The sequence below is a fragment of the Sylvia atricapilla genome, chromosome 2, assembly GCF_009819655.1.
Source record: "Sylvia atricapilla isolate bSylAtr1 chromosome 2, bSylAtr1.pri, whole genome shotgun sequence".
Classification (NCBI taxonomy): Eukaryota; Metazoa; Chordata; class Aves; order Passeriformes; family Sylviidae; genus Sylvia; species Sylvia atricapilla.
In genome coordinates, this window is record NC_089141.1 from 39,469,914 (window position 1) to 39,495,095 (window position 25,182).

General features: G+C 34.3%; 1 protein-coding gene and 1 long non-coding RNA gene across 2 annotated transcripts in view; one reads left to right on the forward strand and one right to left on the reverse strand.

Annotated features, from left to right (window-relative positions):
- Positions 1-25,182, reverse strand: part of LOC136357581 (uncharacterized) — a 391,604-nt gene that overhangs the window by 366,300 nt on the left and 122 nt on the right. The gene's annotated exons all lie outside the window — the stretch shown is intronic.
- The window catches only part of DYNC2H1 (dynein cytoplasmic 2 heavy chain 1), a 143,082-nt gene that overhangs the window by 47,116 nt on the left and 70,784 nt on the right, over positions 1-25,182 (forward strand). Inside the window, exons 56-71 of the mRNA XM_066312977.1 lie at positions 1,124-1,237; positions 2,396-2,556; positions 2,719-2,842; positions 3,463-3,584; positions 4,447-4,533; positions 5,553-5,679; positions 7,413-7,554; positions 8,094-8,203; positions 10,652-10,750; positions 11,864-11,987; positions 14,810-14,973; positions 15,711-15,830; positions 18,573-18,707; positions 19,454-19,597; positions 21,256-21,345; positions 23,253-23,318. Coding sequence (XP_066169074.1) covers positions 1,124-1,237; positions 2,396-2,556; positions 2,719-2,842; positions 3,463-3,584; positions 4,447-4,533; positions 5,553-5,679; positions 7,413-7,554; positions 8,094-8,203; positions 10,652-10,750; positions 11,864-11,987; positions 14,810-14,973; positions 15,711-15,830; positions 18,573-18,707; positions 19,454-19,597; positions 21,256-21,345; positions 23,253-23,318 — 1,929 coding nt within the window. The remainder of the gene's footprint in view (positions 1-1,123; positions 1,238-2,395; positions 2,557-2,718; positions 2,843-3,462; positions 3,585-4,446; positions 4,534-5,552; positions 5,680-7,412; positions 7,555-8,093; positions 8,204-10,651; positions 10,751-11,863; positions 11,988-14,809; positions 14,974-15,710; positions 15,831-18,572; positions 18,708-19,453; positions 19,598-21,255; positions 21,346-23,252; positions 23,319-25,182) is intronic.

The window sequence follows — 25,182 nt, forward strand, 5'->3', positions numbered from 1 at the left end:
AAGCTTTTGACCTACAACTGAATGTTAAGGTATTCTTGTTCAGAATGATCATTCAGTACATGTTCATTTGCATGAAATGTCTAATCTAGTTTTATGTAGCTAATGTTTTATGGATTTGAATGTAATCTTCAATAACATGCTGATCTGTAGCTTGGGTTAAATACTGAGAAGGTTATTATTATTTTAAGATTTTCTCTGTTTTTATGCATCTGTTACCTTCTGCTACAACTTCAACTCAGCTTGACAGTTGCTGGGGATGATAATGTGTTATGTACTGGAAAAACACAAACTGTGGTCTTGGTTGCCTTGTATCTTTTAGGTGATCTGAGTCTAGAATATTAGTGTTTTATTTTATCCATTTATCCTAAATGGATAAAAGACGTGTAAGGTCCATTTTACTGTAGTTTTATATACAAGGTAATAATTGTTGTTCTGAAGTGTTTAGGATTCCTGGAGCTGGCTAATAGCTACTGTCTGCCTGTGGACACTGGTAGGCACAGTACAAATCCAGAAAAAAATAGGTAAACCCAAACAACTTACAATATACATGTAGAGCAAAATACAGTTATCCTTACAGACAGATTGGTACAAAATTACATGTAAAAAACCATACCATGATTAGTAATTCCAGGCTAATAAGATACAGTTCCAATACAACTGCTGCTTTTATGAACATGATAGAAAAAGAGTGTTTTAATGGTGTTGTGAAAGAAATTGAAATAGAAATGGGATCAGGACAAAGACAATGATGGGAAAATAGTACTTTCAAATGTAGTAAGAATGTTACAGAGGCTGTCACTCTTAAGCTTTTAGAGGAAGGCTGACATCTTGGTAAGGAATGGAAAATCAGACGCAAGGGAAAAAAAAGTGATAATGAGCTCCAGAGATAGAGGTGCAGATCTGGTCTGGGGTAAAGAAAGGGAAGGACACACAGTAAAAGCAAATTGTGCTTATTCTGTATAGTTTATTTACTTAGCCAGCCTGCCTAATATTAAATAGACTCAGCTATTTTATTGTAGTTGGTATTGTACAAATTATTATAATGAAGACTAAAAGAAATAAGAGACCCAAAGGAATAAAATCAGTGTAAATTTACAAGCCGTAGGATTTTTTTATTTTACAGAGTGCTAGTGAGCAAAAAGCAGAAATGGAAAAAATAAAACACCGAATAGCAGAAGAGGCTGCAGAAATAGAGCAAAGAAAAAGAAAAATTGAAGATGAACTGAAAGAGGTTCAGGTAAGAGCTGATAAGGAAAAGTAATATTTTGGAGTCTGATTTTATCTGACTTTTATCCTGCTGTGCAAAATGGTTTTGCAGAATTTGTCCATGCAATTCTTAAATTTTACTCTAAATTATTTTGATATTTAAGCTTTTATGCATTAGAAAACAGTATTCCATGTGACAAACAGAGACTGTTGTTCTGGCATTTGTATTCTGTTAGATAGTAATTACAGATAGAGTTTTCAAGCCAAATCTGGTCTTCCCCTGCTATTTCTATGTTGTCATGATCTACTGCTGAATTCTGCTGATTTTATATAATATTTTTCAATTACTCATATCTTATATAGACCAAGTACATTACTTTGTCTTGATCAAGCTTTTAACACAGGGCTTGGTACTCTCAGCTGAATGGAAATAGTTTAGTGAGAGATAAATTTACAGTTATTACTAAATCCTGAAAAGTGTATATCCTAATGACACTACAGTGAACTGCTTGTTCAAGAGATTTCACAGCTGTTAAGCATCAGGTTTTTTGGGAGGTATGTGTGTCATTGCTTTTAGTCTGTATTTTTCATACCATGCATTTTAATTTATACTAAAGACTTAAGAGAACTGTACAGCAACTTAATTTTTTTCCTTTTAAATATCATAGGTACCAAGGAGTTATATCCTTGTATTGGAAGTGACATAGAACTACAGGGTTAGACTAATTCTGTGGTCTTTGATAAATATAAAGGATATACAAGGTGTGGACAATCCTTAATAATAATCTATAACTTTCTTTGGTTCCCTGACAATTTTGTTGCTTTGTTGATAAGGGAGAAGGACTTTTTTAGCTACTGGAAATAGAAAGCTTTTGCGGCCTGTACTTCTGGATGTTTACAGAGAGATCCCCTGTTATGCCTATAAATAGTAGTTAGCATTGTTATTAAAAGATATCTGTATCACAATGTTAGGGTTATATTATGCTCTTTTATGCAGAAGTGTACTTAGTATCACTTAGTAAATATCTGGTAATTTTTTAGTAACTTGTAAACATGAATATGCATCAGTGGTATTTTCTTAGATAATAAAGTATTTAAAAAGAACAAGAAATTGTATGAAAACTGCAATGGGAAATGCTATGTTTCTTGTATCCTCATCTCTGTTTTTAATGTGTTTTCATGTTTTAAGCCGTTGGTAAGTGAAGCTAAATTAGCTGTTGGAAATATAAAGCCAGAGGCTTTGTTAGAAATCCGGTCACTACGGATGCCCCCTGACATCATCAGAGACATTCTAGAGGGAGTTCTGCGGCTGATGGGGATTTTTGATACATCATGGGTGAGCATGAAGAGGTAAGAATTTTATTTAACCTTTAAAATTAAATATTAATTTACAAGATGAACTATTTTCTGTTGCATTCAGGAATCCTGTGCTCAGAAATCCTTGGTTTCATATAGAAATAACCTTTTAAGCATTTGTTTCTTCTTTACTTAGTTTCTTTATTCTTTTTATAGTTTCTTGGCCAAAAGAAGTGTAAGGGAGGACATAGGATCATTTGATGCCCGTAATATTCCAAAAGAAATACGAGAGAGTGTTGAAGAACTTCTTTCTAGAAACAGAGCATCTTTTGATCCAAAGGTAATTTGTGATTGCATTACATAAAATAAAAACAAGACCAAAAGAAGACCAAAAGAAAAGACATGATTGCCTGGTTTGCCAGCATAATTTTTAGGATGCTCTTAGGTTAGAGAAAAAGTGATGAATTCTGCTTACAGAATTTGCCAGTATAAACAGATAAAGGTGTAGCAGAGATTACTCTGTTGCATACTGCCTCCTAAAGTGAGAATTTGGTTGGTGAGTGAGAAGAGGTGAGGTAAGAAGTCATTATGGGGTCTAGTACTCAAAGACTTTTCTAGTGCTGTAAAGTAAAACTCAGACCAAGGAATTGTAACTGGCTCCTTTGGCGTCCTTGTAATAGTAAGAGTCTAATAAATCATTCATTGATTTAAAACTTGTTAATTTCAGTTTAGCTTCATAGTTGTAAAAATGCCCATTGTGGTTTTTTAACATGGATTGATGGCCTTCAGTATAATCTTAGTAACAATTTAAAAGATTAATTCATTAGAAGAGTTGGCTTATTAGCATATTTAAGTTGGTAACTAGAAAATCTGTTGCAGCTACTTATCCTCTATTTATCTCTTCTGCATTATACTTCAAGGACTTTCTTTTAACAACTTTTCTTGTACTGAATTTTTTAGAATGCTAAACGAGCCAGTGCTGCAGCTGCTCCATTAGCAGCTTGGGTGAATGCCAACATCCAGTATTCCCATGTCCTAGAACGAATTCAGCCTTTAGAAAAAGAGAAGGCTGCCTTGGAAGCGTAAGTTAGACTATTACAAAATCAGTCGTTTCAAGTCCAGTGGTGGTGGATGAAACTGAAGTCACCAAGGATGAATCTGAGTATGAGGAAAGGCTTTTTACTTGAGGGTGACAGGGCACTAGAACAAACTGCCAGAGAGGCTGTGGAGTCTTCTCCTCTGATGTTGAAATTGTACCTTGACATGATCCTGCTTTAGCAGGATGGTTCGACTAGATGGTCTACAGAGGTAATTTCCAACCCACTGTGATTCTGTGTGAATAGAAGTTTATTAAAAACCAAAGATAAAAGATAACCTCATCTAGAGGTAATAAAACATACATACTGAGACAGAAGAAGTAAATGTGCAATAGTTGCTTTTTCCTGGAAGCTGTGCCTTGGATGTTTTTTGTACAATCATGAGTTACCTGTCTCAGTTAAATACTGTCAGGGAGAAATTAGCATCACAGGTACACTTAAGAATATATTCTCTCAGTGAAATCCATGCTGTTTTATGAGATGTACAGTTCCTCTTTTTCGGCCATGTACCAAGCATTATCAGTTTCTCCTTAGGAGCAGAAAGATAAGACATTGTCCTGTGACCATCCATAACCTGAGGAATCTGTACTGGTTGTTTTTCCAGTTCTTAAAATTCTGTATTAGAAGAATTTGTTCTCATCTTTAGGAATGGGGTGTTCGACTTCCATTTTAAAAACTATATGAGGAGCAGTACTCAAAACTTTTACATGTGAAAATATATATTTCAATATAAAACACAGTAGAGAACATCTTTGGACTATCTCTGTGTAAATTTCTTTTCTGTTATAATTGCTCTTTTTTTTTCATTTCGGTCCATAGTCTTAAAATAAGTGTTACATTTTTATAGTAATCTCAAGAAAACTGAAAACAGAAAACAGAAGTTAGAGGATCTTCTGAACTCTGTTGGTCAAAAAGTATTGGAACTGAAAGACAAGTAAGTTGGATTTGTTTACTTCAAGATACAAATAAAAACCGTTAATTTTACAGTATGAATAATGAATTTTATCTAAGGAAATGTAACTTCCTGTACTGCAAGATATTTATGTCAGAATTATCAAATAGTGATGCTTATGCTATCTGTACTCTCAGTGGAGATAAATACTTTTAGATTACACTTCATCTCCTTGATCAGAGGAAATAAATACTCCTTAAAAGTACCTGCTTCTCACTACGGAGTGTGTTGGTAGCCTTTATTGTAGACATTGTGGATATCAAAGGCAAACAGTATGTTTATCACCTCCTGAATCACAGAGGGCTTCAATGACTCCTTAGGAGTTTGGAAACATTCCTATACAAAACTTCTACTGATCACAGCTTGAAGAGAGGCAGTTCTTTTTCTTTTAGGGTGGCCTACTTTTCTGACAGTTAGCTAGTTAGCTATTTCCTTTTTTCTTAGTGTCTCATCAAGTACATGACTCACAAAGGCATAAAAATAGATCTAGTAAATGTTTGATGTTTTTATTATGTACTTAATTTTATTATGTACTTAATATAGGAGATACTACTGTGAATTGAACTGGAGTCATCCATGTGAATTAGTAATATTCTTTTTTAAACTTTTAATAGATAAAATCTACCAAATAGTTACAAATGTATGGTATGGCATTGAGCCTTCTGTTTCCTGACTAGGTGCAGAACAAAACTTTACACAATCACTAAAATTGTCAGGCTGTTTAAGTAGAAGGAATTATTTTCAGACATTATAGTCTGTATCTCAAATCCATTTTTAAATCTCACCTGTGTATTTATCTAAATTTTGTTAGCTATAAGTCTAACAAGCCCATCTGCCAATTAGAAACAGAAGGTATTAAAAAAACCCCTATAGCAGTTGTGTTATTTGTTAACAGTAAGCAACGCATTCATTACAAATTCAATCAATTAAACTTCCTTGAAAATAACTGTTTGTAGGTTTAGTAGTTTATGATAGCAATTACAAAGAGTATTTTTTTACAGGTTCCAGAATCGAACAACAGAAGCAGCAAAACTTGAAGCAGAACTAAATAAAGCTCAGAAAACATTGAAAGCTGCAGAGGTACTGATAAATCAACTTGATAGGGAGCACAAAAGATGGAGCACTCAGGTTAGTGAAAATTTTCATAAGTACCTCTTGAAGCTGGTAATTTTAAAATGCAGTTTTTGCACTGCTTGGAGAATGTGAGTTACTGCCATTCTGTATGTTTCCGAGTGCACAATTATTTGATTTTTCATTAGAAAATAAAGCTTTTGTTTTCTCTGAAACTTCTTTTTACTTCACCATACTTACAGTGTGTATATATATATATTTGGTAGCAACCTTGCTACCAAATGTGTAAAAATCCCCCAGTATTTTAGAGAAAACATACAAAATTATGTGCTGGTTTTCAATCCCAAGAATGTAGTAATTATGATGGGTGAACATGAGCAGTTGGACTCTTCAACCTGAGATATAACCAAAAGGGACAGGTTTTAAAGAATTACAGTCTTAAAATATATCACCTTCATGGCATTTGTGTTGTAAATGTGCGTATAGTTATACCCAAAAGGTTGGGTTTATTTTGAAGTCTTCACTTAATTCCTTGAAACTTTTCTGTTGCTGAAGTAGGGAAGGTAGGCATATCTTATTTGCTGAAATTATATATTTGAGACAAACTGATAAGTCTTTGGAGACATAAGCCCTTTTACAGTCTGAAACAAAAAGGAAAATCTGAAGATACATATAAGCTGAAAATAGCTGTCACCTTCAGAAAGCCCAAAGTAACTTTCATAGGTATCATAAGTCACAAGAAATCTTCATGCAGAGATACATGATTCTGTGTCTCCACTGATACCAAAAAAAGCCTCAACAATTAGACTAAATGCCTGCATTTTGGAGAACCAGAGTTAACGTTAGATAAATCCTTCTTGTAGGTTGACCACCATACTGGAAAAAATTGAAAGATATTCCTCTGAAAGTTCCTTTATGGCTTTTCCATCTGCTATAGTATGGATTAGATATATTTGAACCCCAGTGTTTAAATACTTCTAAAAGTGATTCCTCATAGTTTTTCATGTTGGAATGTTAGAAAATCCAGACTATCTATTAATGGTATGCTGTAGACCAAAGTGGCAGATAGATCAATTAGGAACTCATCCCATAATGAAGACAGTAAAAGGGCAGTGTTTGTCTCCATTTAAAGTAAGGAGGAAGAAAAAATTGCCTCTTTTTTGTGTGTCAGCATTTCTTTTTAATGTCAATTTGATTAAAGTTCAGGTGACAGGATTTTGAAACCAATTATGCCAGTCACATATGATGTTGACACATTGTATTTTTTTTTTTCTTAAAAATACTGGAACATTTCAAAACAGAGTTGATTTAGTGCAGATAAATTATTTGAAGATATATGATGAATTTATTTTATCATGTAAGTGTGCAGTGAATAACTTTTTTAAGTGCAGTAAATATAATAGCTGCATATAATATTTATTGTCTGTATACATATTTTAAGTTATACTTACAGCCTGACTGTGACTAGGATCACATATTTCTTATCTTGCTATATTACCATTTATCCATTTGCTTATAAGTTGAACTGTTCATAAAATTCATGGATTTTTATGAGCTACATTCCCAGAAATATCTGTGCATGCTCTAGCTCAGAGCTGAAAGGAATTTTTCCCATACCTCCGTATGTCTTAGCTAGGTATAGATACCTGAAATACAAGAGGAGAAACTGTCTCAGCTGTATTACCAATGGCAGGCAAACTTAATTCTGACATTTTAGTAACTGATGAGACATGTTACTGCATCTTTTGTTTGCAAAGCACCTATACATTCTGTACTTCTTTTTTTTGAAGGTGTCAGAGATAACAGATGACCTGGCTACGTTGCCTAAAAGGGCTCAGTTAGCAGCTGCATTTATTACTTATCTTTCTGCTGCTCCTGAGGATCAGAGGAAAAACAGCTTGGATGAATGGACCAAATCAGCAGGCCTTGAAAGTAATTTTGTGTGTGTGTTTGTCAGTGTCTGCATGCAAGTAATTAAGCTTGATAGAGGAAGTGAGAAATGACAGTGAGTTCTAATGAGCAGTCTCAATTGTCTTCCAAATGGGAAGAGACGTTTTCTTACTCAATAAATATTTTTACATATCGACAGACAATTTCTTAGAATCATTCTATGAAATTATTAAGATTATAAATATTAATAAATAATTGTATCTATATAGTCCTTGCTTAAAAAGTTTACAAAAATGAATGTGTTCACATTAACTGTTGTATATTTGCCAGTGCATTCTGAATGCTTCTGCTTTTTCAGTAATCATTTTATCTCTGTATTAGCAAAACGATAGAATATTTCTGTGACATCAACTACTTATTAGTAATGAGTTCAATAAAAGCAATAAAATAATAGATTGAAGGGAAATCTACAGACTTGCCCTCTATTAACAGACAAAGTCTCTGTTCTGTATAGACTGGTAAATGCTTTTCAGTTATGCAGACTATAAATTATGACATAAACTTACACTTTCATTTGTCAGAGTTTGATTTACGGCGATTCCTGTGTACAGAAAGTGAGGAGTTAGTTTGGAAAAGTGAAGGTTTGCCTTCAGATGACCTTTCAATAGAAAATGCTCTTGTCATCTTGCAGGTAAATTTGCTTTTTTGTCTTGTCTTGGAAGTATTTAAATTTTTACAAATTTCAGTAACATGGCAACTTGAACTATTTCATTTGAGTTCTTTATTGGCATCACAAAGCACGCACACACAGAGAAATAAATACTTATGTAACAATGGAAATTTGTATCAAAAAGAAAAAACTGTTAAAGAAGGTACGTCTTTTCACTTTACACTTACTGTTTTATTCCATATCAGTTTTATTCCATATCAGAATGATATCATATCATCTTAAAGTGTAAGTAGTCATTAACATCAATACAATCACTGGACAATTATGTCCTATATATAGGACGTATACACTTTGGCATATAATTTCTTTTACTTTTTTTCTCAGAAAAAGGAAAAGGCTATATGCAGATACCTTTCAAGACATATATATGTATGTATGTATATGTGTATTATATATCTAATAATACTTGAGAAAAGGAAAATATTCAGTTTATCTATATATGGATATATATAATTATGTATGTAATATTCTAGTAATTTATTAGATCTACTAATAAGTAATTATTTAATTGCATGAGAAGAATGGGCATTTACTACGAGTGATTTGCCTAGGTGATTTATGATTCAAATTAGTCACAGATTTTTCTCCAATTTGAATTTATCTTGCTTTCTCATCCTTTTATTAGATCTATATATTCTTTTCTCAGTTTGATTAAAATGCTTTTCAATAAACACTGTCTTATACCATAAAAGATATGCTACAATAAAACCTTATTTTCATCTTTTTCATTAGTTGAATAGATTGAGCTCTTAAAAATCTCACCATGTGAGATTTTTGAAGCACTCAATCAAGTAAAATAATTTTCCTTGTGTACATCCTTAAAAGCTGAAATTAGACATGGTATTTTATACCAGTGTGATCTACAGTACAGTTCTCAGGCTTTTGTGCTGGTCATCTTTTGAAGCTTGAATACCCACCATGTTTCCCTGTCTTTCTGTTTGAGATCTGTGTAACTACTCAGTTTGAAATACTGGAACTCAATCTAAAAAAGGCCTGAAACTTGGAAATAACTTTTCTATCAGACTGAACCAGAGAATTGTTGAAAATACATGTTTAAACCTTCAGTAAGTTTGCTGACACAAAACTGGGAGATATGGTTGATACACCAAGGTGATCTGATGGCTGGAGCACATCTGCTATGAAGATAGGCTTAGAAAGCTGAGATTGTACAGCCTGGAGAAGATAAGGCTCTGGGATACCTCACTGCAGCCTTTCAGTACTTAAAGTGGACTTACAGGAAAGAAGGAAGGAGAACAAGTCTTTACATGGACAGATAATAAGAGGAGAAGGAAGAATGTTTATATAAAATGGAGTAGAGATATAGATTAGATGTTAGGAGAAAATTCTTTACTTAGATTATAGTGAAGCACTGGCACAAGTTGTCCAGAGAAGTTTGGATGCCCCATCGCTGGAAGTGCTCAAAGTCAGGTTGGATGGGACCATGGGCAGCCACGGGCAACCTACTGATCTAGTGACCTTGGCAGGGGTGTTGGAACTAGGTGATATTTAAGGAACTTTCCAACCCAAGCCATTCTGTGAGTCTCTATGACTGAGATACACAAGAGGATAAAATTGAGGCCCAGAGAGTCCTTGACAGACTGGAGAAATGGGATGACAGAAACCTCATGAAGTTCAGGAAGGAGAATTACACAGTCCTGCGCCTGGGTAATAACAACCTCATGTACCAACATGTGCTGAGGAGCAGCCAGTTGCAAAGCAGATTTGTAGGAAAGGACCTGGTGGTCCTGGTGGACACCAAGTAGTTAATGAGACAGTTATGGGCCCTTGGCAAGGAGAAGGCCAATGGTATCCTGGACAGCTTTAGGCAAAGTATTTGCAGCAGGTCAGGGGAGGGGATCTCTCCCCTTCACTCAGCACTGGTGAATCACCCGGGATCCTCGGTCCAGTTGTGTGATCCTCAGCACAAGAGAGACGTGGATGTACTGGACAGAGTTAAGTGTAGCTTTGTGCCTGCAAAGTACTTGTATTCATGATTCTTTCTAAAATGCATTGAGGTCCAAATCCAGAAGTATTGTACCTTTGCCCACCAGAGGAAGAAAAACGAAAACTAATAACTCTCTTAAGTTTAAAAGCATTCGTGAATAGCAAAAGCTGTAGATTATACTCATTGGGTAGAGACTCTTGTTTTTAAGAGAAGGTGAAGAACTGCCTTACTTCAGCAGAACAAACATCTGAGAATTTTGGGTTTGGGTGCCCTCCTTTTTTTTAAACAGGAAAGACAAATGAAAGACATAAATTTCCTAGTCTGTTACTGTTTCTCTGAATGTTTTTTTAATTGAAAAAGATTTAGAAATATATATTCCATTAGTTCGGAGAAATAAATAAAAGGATTCCAATTTTATTCTTAAAATAGATTTTAGTAAATATATTTGTATTTTTTTTCTCTAGAGTAAAGTTTGCCCATTTTTGATAGACCCGTCTTTCCGGGCTACTGAATGGTTGAAGACACATTTGAAGGAATCACGATTAGAAGTTATTAACCAACAGGTGCAGTATTTATTCTTGGTCTTTTCTGTTTGAGCTTTCTCTATTCCAGATTCTACAAAGCACTTTTCAAAGGTGTGTGATAGCAATCACCAAAAATTAGTTCATATTCTGTGAAGCATACAATTCCTCAGAGAGTTCTAGGTTATTTAAAGTTGGAGGCTCAACATCTGGTATTATTTCTACAAGTTTGCGTCTTTGTGCTACTATCTTCAAGAATGTCATATTCCCTGCGGAGAGGAAGATAGACAAGATTTTCAAATAGAGAGGTCTTTTGTATACTTGGTAGCAGTTCACTGCATTTCAGGTTTATATAGACACTTAAATCCCTATGATTGTTGTGTTGTATTATCTAAATTGGAAAGAGTAAATTTGATTTCAATTTGAGATTAGGGTACCTGAAGTTCATTGTGTACCTGTAGTTGTTTACCTGAGTAGCAAGGTGCAACTCAGTTGCACACACACAGGGAGGCATCTGGTGCTATTCAGAAGTCCCTTATTGAATCCCACCTGGCCACAAAATATTCCTTCAACGGCATGTAGGTCTTCCACAGATCCCTGCTGGCTCTGTGCAACCCTTGTAGATGCTCTCTGATGGTAGTAGATAACATATCTTAGGGTAATTGATTGCTTGTCCTGCTAACTGATTGGCGGATTACCTTTTAACCTCTGTTGTCTATATTGTCCAGGATCTCTATTGACTAATGGGATCATAAGCACCACATGGATGTTTAAGCACCTGTTTTTTCATGTAGACCTCTTAATAATGGGAATCCTGTGCTTGGTTCAGATTTGAGGTGCAGCTACATATTAAAATTAGAGATATGAGACCTGGCCAGGACTTCTAGGTGCACCTGGAAGACATGACAGTGAACCTGCTCTCTTCTCATGCAGCCCTTGAAGATCTAGGCTTGTTAAACAGATTTTCTTGAAATTTATTTAAACTGAACATGTGGGGCTAAACCCTGAAATATCATATGCCTCTAATAGGATTTTTCATCTATACTACTGATTTTTAGATTTGGACTATTTGGTGTGGTGCCTTCCTACTCATTCTGAAGTGTTTGCATTTTTCAAAAAAGCGTGAATCAAATGAATGTATTTCTCTTTATCCAGGACCCCAACTTCCTAACTGCTCTTGAGCTAGCAGTGAGATTTGGGAAGACACTTATTATACAGGAAATGGATGGAGTGGAACCCGTGCTTTACCCATTGCTAAGAAAAGATCTTATTGCTCAAGGTAAGTCACCAAGATCTTTGCAACTGCTCATTCAAAACATTTATAGTTTAGATCTATTTGTATAAAACCTGATTTTTCTGAAAACATGAATATAGTGTAGTGTTTTTCCTCTGTAGTATTAACCTGCTACTAACACTTCAGAGCAAGAAATATTTTGGAGACATGTTCTTATTTAGTAAGCGGAAAAATATTGAAAAGTATTAAATTTTTAAAATTGAAGTTAAAATAATGTGTTTTTATAGACTCTTAAAAATCTAAATTTTAAGTTAATTTCTAGTGATATTTCAAACACATATTTTTAATTGGAAATTTGGCCTTAAATAAACCAGAAGTTACACAACTATTAGTGCAGTTAGAAATCAATGGCTTAGAATGTTGGTGTTTCTGCTTCTCTTGCATATCTCTGAATGAAGAGAAGACAGACAGGTCTGTTCCTGTTGTGCCCTTGGAATGGGAAAGGTCATAGAGATCAGCAGAATGGTGGAATTTAGTGAAAGGAATCCCTTAATCAATGCAAGAAAAACGAAAAAACACAATGATTAAGTTTTGTAATATAATATCTCTGTTTTAAACAGATAATGTGTTCTACCTAACTGTTTGTATGACTGCTTCAGACTTAATTGTTTTAATTTTTTTTAATATGGAAAATTGTAATAAAATTTAGCAAAAATAAATTGTAATTATGCAAGTAGCTCTGCATTAATTTTGTTGAATTATATTACATATTTTGAAATTATATCAAGAGAACTTGGTGAATTAAAAAATACAACGTGTGTTTTAAGTAATTTCTAAATTACAGTAACTAAAATAGATTTGCATTGTCCTTTAAATGTATTTCTGCCTCAAGTGGTAATTCCTCAGCATGTACCATGACCTATGGATGTAATTTACTATATGAACTTTGCCTACTGAAAATAGCTCAAGACTGTTTCTTTGCTGTCATTTCGTCTACTATTGAGGTCTAATAATGTGTGAGGTAGCAGTAATTCTTCAAATATAAGTACATGCTAAAAATAAATGCAAATACTGTAGGATTCATATATACATTTATCACCAATGTAAGAAAGATCTGTTTGGGGAAAAGAAAGTGTTATTTTAAATCAGTCTTCCATTACAGATGCCCTTGCTTGTTTATTCTCATTAAAAGAATGGCACCAATTTGGTGATTTCAGGGATCTGTGGAGCGTTAGGTAGAGCACTGTAACAAACTTTTTTTGCCCCTCTATCTTCTGCCGAATTTTGGAGAGCTGATGAGGTACAGTGTGAAAGATGACTGTGTCTGCAGAACTGTAGAGAAAAGAGATTAAATTCAAATATACTAGTTTGTTCAGGAAAATTGCTCATAACATTCAGACATCCTCTTTTGCTTTTTAATGAGCTGTGTTAGTGCCAGGTCCAAACTGAAGAGCTGTTGTTGGAAAGGGAAGAACGAGTCACTATTTGAATATTTTCCATCACTTTATAATCAAGCATGTGCTCCTTCTTTTTGTCAAAATGTGGATTTGGGGACCTGTCTGCTTTATTTTGCTTGTGATGACTATACATCTTCATTACTTTGAATGAAAGGTTAAGAAAAAATACGAACATATATACTGCAGTAAATTCGTCTTTGCACAGCTTCCATTTTCTGTTTGACGTTTTTACAACATAGTCCTAAAATTTATTCTGATCTTTGGCTTAGAAGCAAAACTGGTGGGTTTTCATCTCTACCAGTGTTTTAGCAAGAGAGTTATATTTCTGATCTGCACTCAGTGCTAAAAATAGAGAAACACCTAAGTATGCCATCTTGGAAAGTTTTCCGGAATGAAAATTTTCACTTTTCATTTTGTAATTCTGTTCTTATTTGTTTTTCAGTATTGGAAGGCAAAATCTTACTCTAATCATGTCGTTGTCTGAGTCTATTCTTTTCTAACCCTGCTAGAATGGAAACCTGTTAGGAAGTGTGGTGGGGGAGCCTGAACATGTAGTTTTATTCTGTAACAGGCATATTGAGAAATATTAAGAGTATAAGCACACTGAAACCAATTGACATAAATTATTTAATAAATCACTTGTTTCTCTCATAATATGATTAAGTTAAATATATTTATAATAATACAAATCTTATGGGGTATTTCTTGATGGAATTCTTTCATTCTACTGTCTAGACATTCCATCATTTTTAGTTTCATTGACTTTATAACAGTTACTGTAGAAAATAGTGTCTTAACAGAATTATGATTATACAAAACATCAACCTTTTACAAATAAATATAACAGATGAAATATAATGGGTTTGGATGAGGAAATACTGAATCATCTTAGTTAGCTTGTATAATAATTATGGCTAGTATAGCATGGTAGAGCAATGTTTAAAGGTAAATGAATATCTTTGAATTCTGACAAAATTCTTTCAGATAAGGGGAATTCTTGAGGTCACCTTCTGAGATGTTTTGTCTCCTATTCATGGTCTGAAGATTTCAAAAAGTTGTCAGTATTACTTTTACTTCAAGTACATTTTTTGTCCTTTATGCTTTGTTTTCTCGGTAAGGATAATTAAGCTACTCAGGTGTATTAAATATTCTTACTACATAATTTCCTATATTACTGCAATGTTACTACTTTTTGTCTCTAACAATGCAGATGGATGTATTCTTTAGATTTTGTTAGGATGTGTTCTTTGATTTTTTTATTTTTTATTTTTTTCCAGTCAATTTATAATTTCATATTGTAAAATATATTTAGATCCATTGGTCATAAAGTATCACATGAATACCATTGTTTTCAGATAATTTTAGAGAGTTCCAATCAGAGTGAGTAAAACATCTGCTCGTTATTTTCAGGACCCCGTTATGCTGTACAAATAGGTGAAAAAATGATAGATTATAATGAAGAGTTCCGTCTTTTTCTATCAACGAGGAACCCAAATCCCTTCATTCCACCTGATGCTTCTTCTATTGTTACAGAAGTAAACTTTACCACAACAACAAGTGGCTTAAGAGGACAGGTAGGCATTTAGAATGTAACCAGTGTATGTATAGTGAACGAGCATAGCTGCATCCAGCATCTGGAATAAGCCCCATGGTGCAGTTTGCTTTAATGGTTATGGAGGTATTTTCGAGCTCCCAAATATAAACAGTAAAATTTTTATGCACTTTGGAACCAAGGAGTGAGTCTAGTAGAGAAAATGAAAATGTTCTCATTGAGTTCAGTTGCAGCAGATTAATTGCTAAGCCTTTGCTTTTTGTTCAAGATGCATTTATGGTACCATGGAAACATTTCTGTTACAGCTCTCCAGTGTCCTACTTAGAGAGTAATGCTTGTGTCATCAAGATACTTCGTGTACAGAAGAAATGTAGTGAAACCAAAATATTGTGCAGTTTATTTCCTTTAAAATACTAGTAGCTTTTGAGGTTTTCTCTATAAAGTGTAGGAATGAAAATGTAACATACAAATGGAAGAAAGAAAAAAAAGAAGAACAATTAAGGGAAGAAAATCCCCTCCTTCCTTCGTATGAAACAAGTTTTTCTATATTAACAAGAGGCTTAGAATTCAATGTAAATAAGATGTTGATAAGTAATATATAATTCAAAATGTAAAGCATAGATATCCACAAGGATTTCCTTCTTCTTCTGGAGATATGAAATTGTCAGCATGCAATGTATCCATGAAAACTGACCCCTCTTGAAGTGGAAATGCAGAAAAAACCCCAACTTTGTTTTTGTTTTCTGTCTTTGTTATTAGCTTTTGGCTTTAACAATTCAGCATGAAAAGCCTGATTTGGAAGAGCAGAAGACAAAGCTGTTACAACAGGAAGAAGATAAGAAGATACAGTTAGCTAAACTTGAGGATTCTCTTTTGGAGGTAAAACAAATTTACCTCTTTAATATCTGTTAGACCAATAAGATGATAATCACATTCTGTGTTTGAATGAAGGTTCTGGAAGTGTGGAATAATGCGCTGTCAGGACTTTTGATTAATAAAAATAAAGGCATTATTTGCCTGGAACATTTGGAAGAGTAGAATAGATGAGAAAATATACCTGTTATGAGACTGTGGTATTTCAAAACACTAAGCACTTTTATAGTTAAATTTATGGATTTGGTGAGCTAAATTGAGGCTGATTTAGGTTGACTAGAAATTTAATTAATTTTAACAAGAAGAGAAAAAATATTAAAATTATACTATTTCATTTTGAAATTGTGAGTTTTTAAAAAAGCCACACTTTTAAGCCTGTGAATCATGTCAAGTGACTATTTCTCAAATTGAGAAATGATCCTGTGTTGTAAATAAAATTAAAAACTCCCACTACAAATGGAAAGATTGCTGAGAGAGACATTTAAAATTTTAAACCTCCACGATTGTTTCCTATTACAGTTAACATTCCCTGTCTTGTGTTTGAAATGAATGTTCTCAATTCTCAGTTCATCTTTTTATTTTATTGAAAGTACTTATGCTCAGGAACAGCTGTTCACCTGTTCACCTCTAAAAAAAACGTAGCTTCCAAGGAAGGACTGTTTTATTTTTTGTTTGTATCTTGCCATGGATTTCACATAAATTGTACTTCATGCTTTTCAGAATGGATCCTCGAGTCCTATCTTTCTGAAAGGTCAGAGATGCAGGGAGACTGACCTGGTGCCCTAAACCCCTCAGTCTGTAGCTAAGTCACAGAACTTTGCAGTATTGAGTGCAATGGATTAGCATAGAATAATAGTTTTTGCGGATTAGACTGGCCATTTATTACACTGGCCCACGAGAGAGCTGGTGGGGGACTTATTACAAGGACATGCAGTGACAGGGCAAGGGAGGAATGGCTTTTAAACTCCAAGAGGGTAGGTTTAGATTAGATATTACAAGGAAATGCTCTGCTGTGAGGATGGTAAGGCACCAGTTCCTCTGGGAACCTCTGGAACAGGTTGCCTACAGAACTTGCAGATGCCACATCCCTGGAAGTGTTCAAGGCCAGTTTGGATGGAACTTAAAGCAGCCCTGTGTAGTGAGTGGCATCCTTGCCCATGGCAGGGGTTTGGAGCTAGATGGTCCCTTCCAACCCAAACCATTTTATGATTCAGTTCTATGACTCTATGATTAATTGCTCAATTTTAGAATTTTTCACATAATTATTTGATGTGGTTTGAATTTTCACCTTTACTGTCCCTGTTGCATTCCCTGTTAATTCTCAAATACTGAGATCAGCCTTTTTCTAAAACTCTGATAAGGAAAATTTCTTTTACAGGAAGAGGGAAACTTGCTCTCTAATAAAATTCCATTTCCAGATTTGACCATTTTAACCTTATTATCTACCAGAAGCTGAGGGTTCAGAGATGCTACAAAACAAATTTCACTTTGGAACACACTTTTTTTGGGATCTTGGAACTCAAAAATTGCTTTCATTTGTCCGATCTGAATTATCAAGTACAAAACCTAAAGAAGCTGATGCCTAAGATATCTTCAACAAAAAGTGTCTGAATAGTAACAGCAAAGTTGATTGCAATTTTGGAATTCTTGTTAGCAAGTTATCCTGAAATCAGGATACTCTTTGACCCTGAAGAAAGAAACCTAAGGCTCACTGGAAACTGGCAGGTGCTACCTAGACTCTGTCAACGAAGAAGTCAATGATGGATGAAGTCTAGCTAAATTTAAGTTAATCTTAAAGCAACATTGCCATTCTGCCTGAAGTACTGTACTGCTTTCCTTCTAAAAGTCTCAGAGTAAAGACATAGGTGCTGTCCCATAGCTCCCAGTATGATTCCTCTAGGATGAATTGGACTATTTGAAAAAGCAGATGATCTTGTCCTAAACTTGTTTCAGGTAGAGAAGTAAGCGCATTCTGCTACATTAAGTGGTGAATCTCTGCTTCCAAATATTCTAAAAAAACGCTGTCCTGCAGGTGGTTGCTTAGAATTGGTTTGACTGACAAGCAGCCAATTTTATGTCTGACTGAAACAAATATATTGATGTGTATTTACTGAAGGTTAGAAAAAAAAGTAGATATAAGTGAACTATTCAAGCTTTTCCCACTTCTTAGAAGTGAAACTAATTTTTTAATTGTGCAATTCAGTGAGGAGAACTCAGGAAAAATGTGGGGCAATATCAAGGATTTTGAAGTGATCTTTGATTATAAAACTTAAATGGTTGTAATGTGAATATTCTTCTCAGTTGGAAATGAGAATCAAATTGTATATCCAATATCCAAGATATTGGAATGCTTTTGAAGGAAAATGAATTTATGAATGACTGAGTACAGGAAGTTGTTACAAGTAGTCAAATTTAGGTTAAATGGGAAGTTAAACACAAGGAAGAAATAGCCTTGTCTCTATTTACCATGGGGATTTTAGTGCCTAAGACTCTGATCATAGAAATAATTCTCAAAAGCCTGCCTTACGTTTCCAAATCTGGTAATCTGAATTTTTGGAGTATGTTCTTGAGCTGTATTTTCTGTACTTCTTTAAAAACTATCTCAGTTTTTGAAGTAACCACCAGTTTTCTAGAACTCTTGAGATGCATTCAATGATTCAGAAAAATGTACAGATCAGAAAGATAGCTTCCAAAATGGTTATTTTACAGGATTTTTTTAATATAACAAAGATGACTTTCTTTTTTTAGACACTTGCCACATCACAAGGCAATATTCTAGAAAATAAGGATCTGATTGAGTCTTTGAATCAAACTAAAGCAAGCAGTGCACTCATCCAAGAATCACTGGCTGAATCTTTCAGACTTCAGAGTTTCCTTGACAAGGTAGAAGAATATTTTAATCATTAAAATACTGTTTATCTCCTGCTAAAGATATTCATCTTTTATCTAGAGAAGATAGGAGGTTATAGGATGAGTAACAAATTAAATTAGTTATTTTTGAGTAAATGATATTTGGGATATGCAAGTACATGCAGTATTTTCAGTACTTAAAATGCTTTGTTTTGTATATGTTGAATACTTACACAATTTAAAGTCTGCCAGTTTGAATTAGAGGAATTTCAGCAATTAATGGGTTTTGTCTTCATTTTTGCCATCCACTATTGCAAACAATATAGTTCATATGGATGTTTTTGCTTAATATGCCCCTCGTTGTTGGAAAAGTTTAGCTCATTGGTGATGGTATTCATCTGACATCCTCTTTTTGTGACAGATTGCAGAGTTTTCTTCTGTGTTCTATTTGTTTAGTTTAAAATTTCCCATTGAATTCTGGGATGTGTTCTGTGGTGGAAAAGAACTTAGTGCCCTAAGGATTAATTTCCAATATGTTCATCATAATTTAAAGAATTTTTTTGCTAAAAATGTTTATTTGCAGTTTTGAAATCTCAATACAGTGATGAAGCCTGGAGTGCTGATTCCTCAGTTTGAGGGCTTGGAAAGGATTCGTTTTTCTAAAGCAGTGGGAGTCATAGGAATGTTTTCTCAGTGGGATGAGTAAATGTTTATGCAGTAATCAGTAGGTGGCAGTAATGCACCGGGGTTTTTTATGTGTGTGTTGTTTTTCTCCTCAGGAGAGGGACGCCTATCTCCCTTTGGCTGAGAGTGCTAGCAGAATGTACTTCATTATCTCTGACTTGTCCAAAATTAATAATATGTACCGCTTTAGTTTGGCGGCGTTCCTGCGGCTTTTCCAAAGGGCTCTGCAAAGCAAGCAGGTATTTGTTCTTCTCCTGAAGCTGCTAATACTGCAGAAGCATCTGCTTTGATCGTTAGAATTTATTAGCCACTCTGGACAATTTTTTAAAAAAAGCTTAGAATAACTGATGAGGAAGGGTATCATAAGTAGTGATGCTGACCTGTTGTGCTTTAGGTGATCAGAATACACGCATGTGGACTTCTAAATTATCTTGTGTTATGTATAAATCACAGAATTTCTCTACCATCTGAATGCAAAATGGCTCTTTATGATTTCAGGTTTTTCTTTGTCTATGGTGAATTGGGAAAACAAAGGCTAATTATAACTTTACTGAAGGCTTTATTTAAGTAAATTAATGATGTAAAATGGTAATAAATACTCCTTGTTAATTTTATCAACAAGGAGTAGAATAAGAAAATACCTGTGTTTTCTACATGGTTCATTTACCCAAAGGAAGGTCATAATTTTATCTACTTTTTTACAGTTTGTAAGCATGCCTGCAGCCTGTCCTGTTAAAAATGTAATTTTTATTCTTCTGTATTCTTAGTCCAGTCTATTCTTATTGAGGCAAAGAATGGATTTATGCCTTGTCACCTCACTCTTTACATCTAAATACCCACACTGAGTATTCTTTTCTTTTTGTGCATTTTCTTTTTATTAAGTATCTCCAAAATTCTTTATATTTCACTTTGTTTCTACTTAGAAAGTCATTCACCAATCTTTCATCATGTTTCCTTTGGATTCCCCTTTATTCTGGCATCTGTGATTACAACTCTCCTTCAGCTCCAGTCTTTACTAAGAACACACTTCTGACTATGTGAACTGGCCCTCTTTGAAGTTCCTATTACTTCTTTTCCACAGCATGATGTTTTAACTTCTTGTTCTTACTCTCACACTCCTTAGTAATTTTTTTTCTTTCTGCCTATAGTGTTACCTATCTAAAGCTCAGCTTCTGGTTTTGCCTTTGTTGCTTGCTTTCTTTTTTCCTTCTTCTCTATCCAATTCTTCATGCCAAGTGATCTGTTAGACATGGGAAAGGCGTTAGCCAAATCAACTGCTCAATTGCCTTTCTTACACTCATCTTTTCAAATTCCTGCATAGTGGAAAGGAGCTTATACTACCTGTAACACACTTCCTTCTCTCCAGTCTCTTTCTTCTTTTGTTCTGTGTTTCAAATTTTTTCCTGTTAGAATTAGTCTTTTAATCCATGGTCTTTGAAGGACAGTGTACGTGTACACTTACTATTTTCTACAATGTTCATTTCAATTGGGCCAAATTAGACCAGAAGTTTAATAACTGCGCTTATAATCAATGTACTTGTTTAGTAGTATTAAATATAGTAATTCAATGAATAAGCAATTTTTTATCAAGTGGAGATTTCAATGATATTAATGTTAGGAGAAAAAAATGTGTTCTCATTCTTGATGTATTTCACCTTATACACGAAGTTGTGTCATGTTCGTAGTCAAAATATTCAATGCCAAAATATTTATTTCTTAATACTTCAGCATGAATTTCCCATTTAATCATTGATAGAGGCAGATAAATTTAATATCTTTTTAGAACTAGTGTCACATAGAATCAAGATTATTTGTTTCATTTTGCTGAAATTTACAAAGTACCTGAAAAGTTTTTTACTTCCACAGGAATTTTTGAAATCTGAAACTTCTTTTCTAGGATTCAAGTGATACTGAGGAAAGAATCAAGTTGCTTATTGGCTCATTGAAACATACAGTGTATGAGTATGTTTGTCGTTGTTTGTTTAAGGTAAGACTGTATTTTTTATGGTGTTTATACAGTGCAATGGGTTTGAAAGTATTCTTTCAGCAGCCGACACTTCATCTCCTTCAAATAAGCAGTATTGTGTAATGCAAAACATCACACTACCAATAATTAACATGCTAAATGTGGACTTAAAATCAGGATTTGACCAAATTAATATTGCTGATGCACATTTCTCCTCAGAGCTCTGCTTCTGCCCCATTCTGGCTTCAGAGTCAGTCATGGGCTTCACAGTCTTCTGAGCACTCATTTTGTATTCGCTCTTAATTCTTGCATTCCTAAATATAAGGTTTTGTGTGATTATTTGGGAATGTTTTGTATTTTGGTTTGGGTTTTCTTAAAAGGAAACAGAAGTGGGTTTGAGAGGTTGATTTTTGGCCTTGGTTGTCTTAAAGTTCTCTTCCAACCTAGATGGTTTTATGTTTCTAAAAGTCCTACATTGTGATAATCTCCTTTTTCTTTTCACGGCCTGTCCCAAATGTCTACCTGCTGCCTTGTTTGTTTCTGTCTGCTCCTTGTTCTTCCTCCAAAAAAGGTTCTTAGTGTATTTTTTTCTTTATTTTAGTCAGGTGTCTTTTCACTTCTTACTTTCTTACTGAAAACCTAGGGAAATTATGCCTTTCATTTTCAGCTTTGACTTTTACTTTCACAGGAAACAGTTATAACAAGAGGTGCTTGTCTTAAAGAGCCAGGCTGAAGGAAGTGTAGTAGATCTGCATGTATGGTTTGAGCAGTACAAATCATGCAAGTCTGTAGTTTCATCTGTGAGAATGGAGAGATCTTGAAAATTTTACGCCACTTCCTACCCCTGTCCCCCAGTCTATCAATGCTGTGTTGAGGATATAGGGCTGGCAGTTCTTTCTAAGAGGTTTTGTTTATCAAGGTCCAAGTGGATTCACATGAAATAGTCTCATAATAATTAATGTTTGTCTTTGAAGTCATGAGTATATGAAGCCTTCCACAAGGTAATTGCATCTTGTGAATATGTAAGGCAGCAATTTATCTTTGTAAGAAAAGAGTAGAGAGTTTAAAAGCAAGGCAGAGAAGAGGTTTCTGGTAGGAAAGATTTAAAGAGTGACCAGACTGGAGTTTAGAAAATACTGAAAGTATGTTAACTGTGCAGCTTCTAACTAATGGTCCATCCAGTTTACTGTTGTGTTCTATTAATGGAGAGAACAAGTAAACTCTTCACACCATCAGCAATTCACTGCTAATTCTTCCTTTTATTCATGAAAAATTTTAAAGACAGCTGTGACACTGGGTCTTCATAAATGGTACAGCTGATATTAGGAGCATGTTAGAATTGAGAAGAATGATTTTGTCTGTCTGTGGTTATTGTCTATGTGTACATAGGCTTCACGAATGCTGCTAAATGAAATGGTGCCAAGAAATTTACCTGAACACTTGAACTGGCCAATCTTTCCTCTTTAATTTGTCAAAGCAGGATTGGTCTGGGCCACTTAGCATTCTTCCAAACAAATCTTGTTCAAATTTTGGGTACTAGATCATCCAGGGAGCATTCTAGTATGCAGTTGTGAGAGGGATTTGCTTGAAGACCTTGTCTGAGAAGATGAAAAAGTTAAATGGTGTGGTTTGTTCTCAGTGTCGTATGATGTTCATATTTATCAATAAAATAAGAACTTCAGTGCCTTCCAAAACTTGATGCTAATTCATAGTAGGGGCCTCTTTGCCCTCTACTCCATTGCCCACTTTGAGTTAGGTTTTTGTCTCTAACTTGCAAAGGTATGTAGCAATTTTGCATTAGGATATATGTCACTAAGTCATTAGTATGGAATTGGGGGTGTTTCTTTAAAGAAATGTTACTTACAAGAAGAACTAGAAATATGCCTTTTCTTAAGTCCATAAATACATTTTTACTGCTTTTATTTCAGGCTGATCAGCTAATGTTTGCTCTGCATTTTGTACGAGGAATGCACCCTGAGCTTTTTCAAGAGAATGTAAGTGCTCAAGAAGAAAATCCTCAAGTGTTTTACTCAAACTTAGTATGAGGAGTAAATAAGTACATAAAAAGTTTTTGTCACTAAGTGTAGTACTTAGTTGTAGTTATCTGTAGTGTGGTCAGATTAATCTTATAAAGGCTGCCTGCAGTGAAACAGTATGCATAATTGACTTAATGCAATTGCTTAAACATGGCTGATTATCCTTAGTCAAGACACATTTAATTATCTTAAGTACCTCCACGGAATGGAGAGACAAAACTATGGCTTTCTGTACTAGAAGGGACCAGAAGGGAGATCAAATGATAGTAGATTTCAGTTTAACAAAAGAGTCCATTATAGAGGTAAAGGTAAAAATCAGATAATACATTTGAAGGAAGTAATGGAACTTGATTTTATGAAAGACTTGAGCTTAAGGTAGAAGGTTCAAAAAAAGTTGGTTGGAACCTTCTGATAAAGAAGAAGTTCCATTGTAGACATATGCATTGACCAAGTGGAATCCCAGTCTTTCAGCAGTGATGTGGCCTCATAAAAATAACTCATCTTCTTATCAGAAGAATATCCTGGCTGCTCTTCATCATCCAAAGTTTCCTAATTCATATTTATTATTTCATAATGTATTTTATTCTGAAAATACCTTGCTTTATCTTTCTTGAGTTTCTAAAGTCATGAAGGCAGCAACCTGAACACAGTTTTGTGTCTAAATTATTTCCTGGCTTCTTAAGTGTTTGTGAAGTAGAGCCCTATGTGTTGGTTTCTGTTGTTTAGCATGTATTTCCATCAGCTATTAGAGCTCTTAGACAGCTTAATCTAGGTTATATATAATGCATATTCTTACAGTATCTAAATACTCAAGAGAGAAAACAGGCAAATAATATAAATAATTTTTTTTGCTTCTCTGAATGGTAGAAGTTATTTGAATTAAATTGCTAAGAGAAGAGTGCTTGTCCAAAATATTTAGTGAAGAAAATGAAGCTGAAGTTTTTATTCTTTTAAAATTATTTCTTCTAAAGCTTTTAATGTGATGAGATTAGGAGTTGCTTAATATGCTGCTAGAGAATTTAGTATTGTAAGTCCCTGTCCCAAAAGAATTGTACCTTCTGCATTTAGTTTTTTTTTTTGCATAGTGATACGAAATTTATAGTACAACTTCAACAGTACACTATAGAATGCCTTGGTTCTTAGTAGGGACATTCTCTTTCTGAATCAATATGTATGGATTTTTCTGAGGTCGTTTTAAGTTCTCTATATATTCTCTATATATTGTACTTCTTCTTTTCTTCATAACAGTATTGCATAAACCAAAAAATACTCCATATATTTTTGTGTGCACAAGTATTTTCTGTGTAACTGGGAGATGAGTATCACTTTGTAATTAAAAAGGAGGGAGTTGTTTCAAGACTCAATGAGACTGATGGGTGCCAAAAACTATGCTGGGGTTTCTGTCAGCATTATTACTCTTAGTCAATTGACTTTTAAATTTCTAATGTTACTTTTGTCTTTAATAAAAAAATCTTTACCATAGAATATAGATATTAATTATGCAAAATTTCAGTACCTGAAAATGAAGAAATTTTGGTCTGTCTCTTGTCATCTCCAAATACAGGTTTATGTAATTTCTAGTGGTTGTAAATACTTGTCTAACCACAAAATGATTTAAAATTGTCTTCCTGGATTCATATACAAAGTCTAAAAGTTTTAATCGTACATAATTTTAGTCATGATTTCTATACTTACCTGTTCTGTGGGGACTGCTGATGCCCCACCAGGCAGGATGTGTTTCCTTGCTGGCCACGTTTGTTGCTTCCTGACAGTCTGTAGATGGGCAGTCTGGGTAGGAACTGTGGGTACTGAGAAAATATAA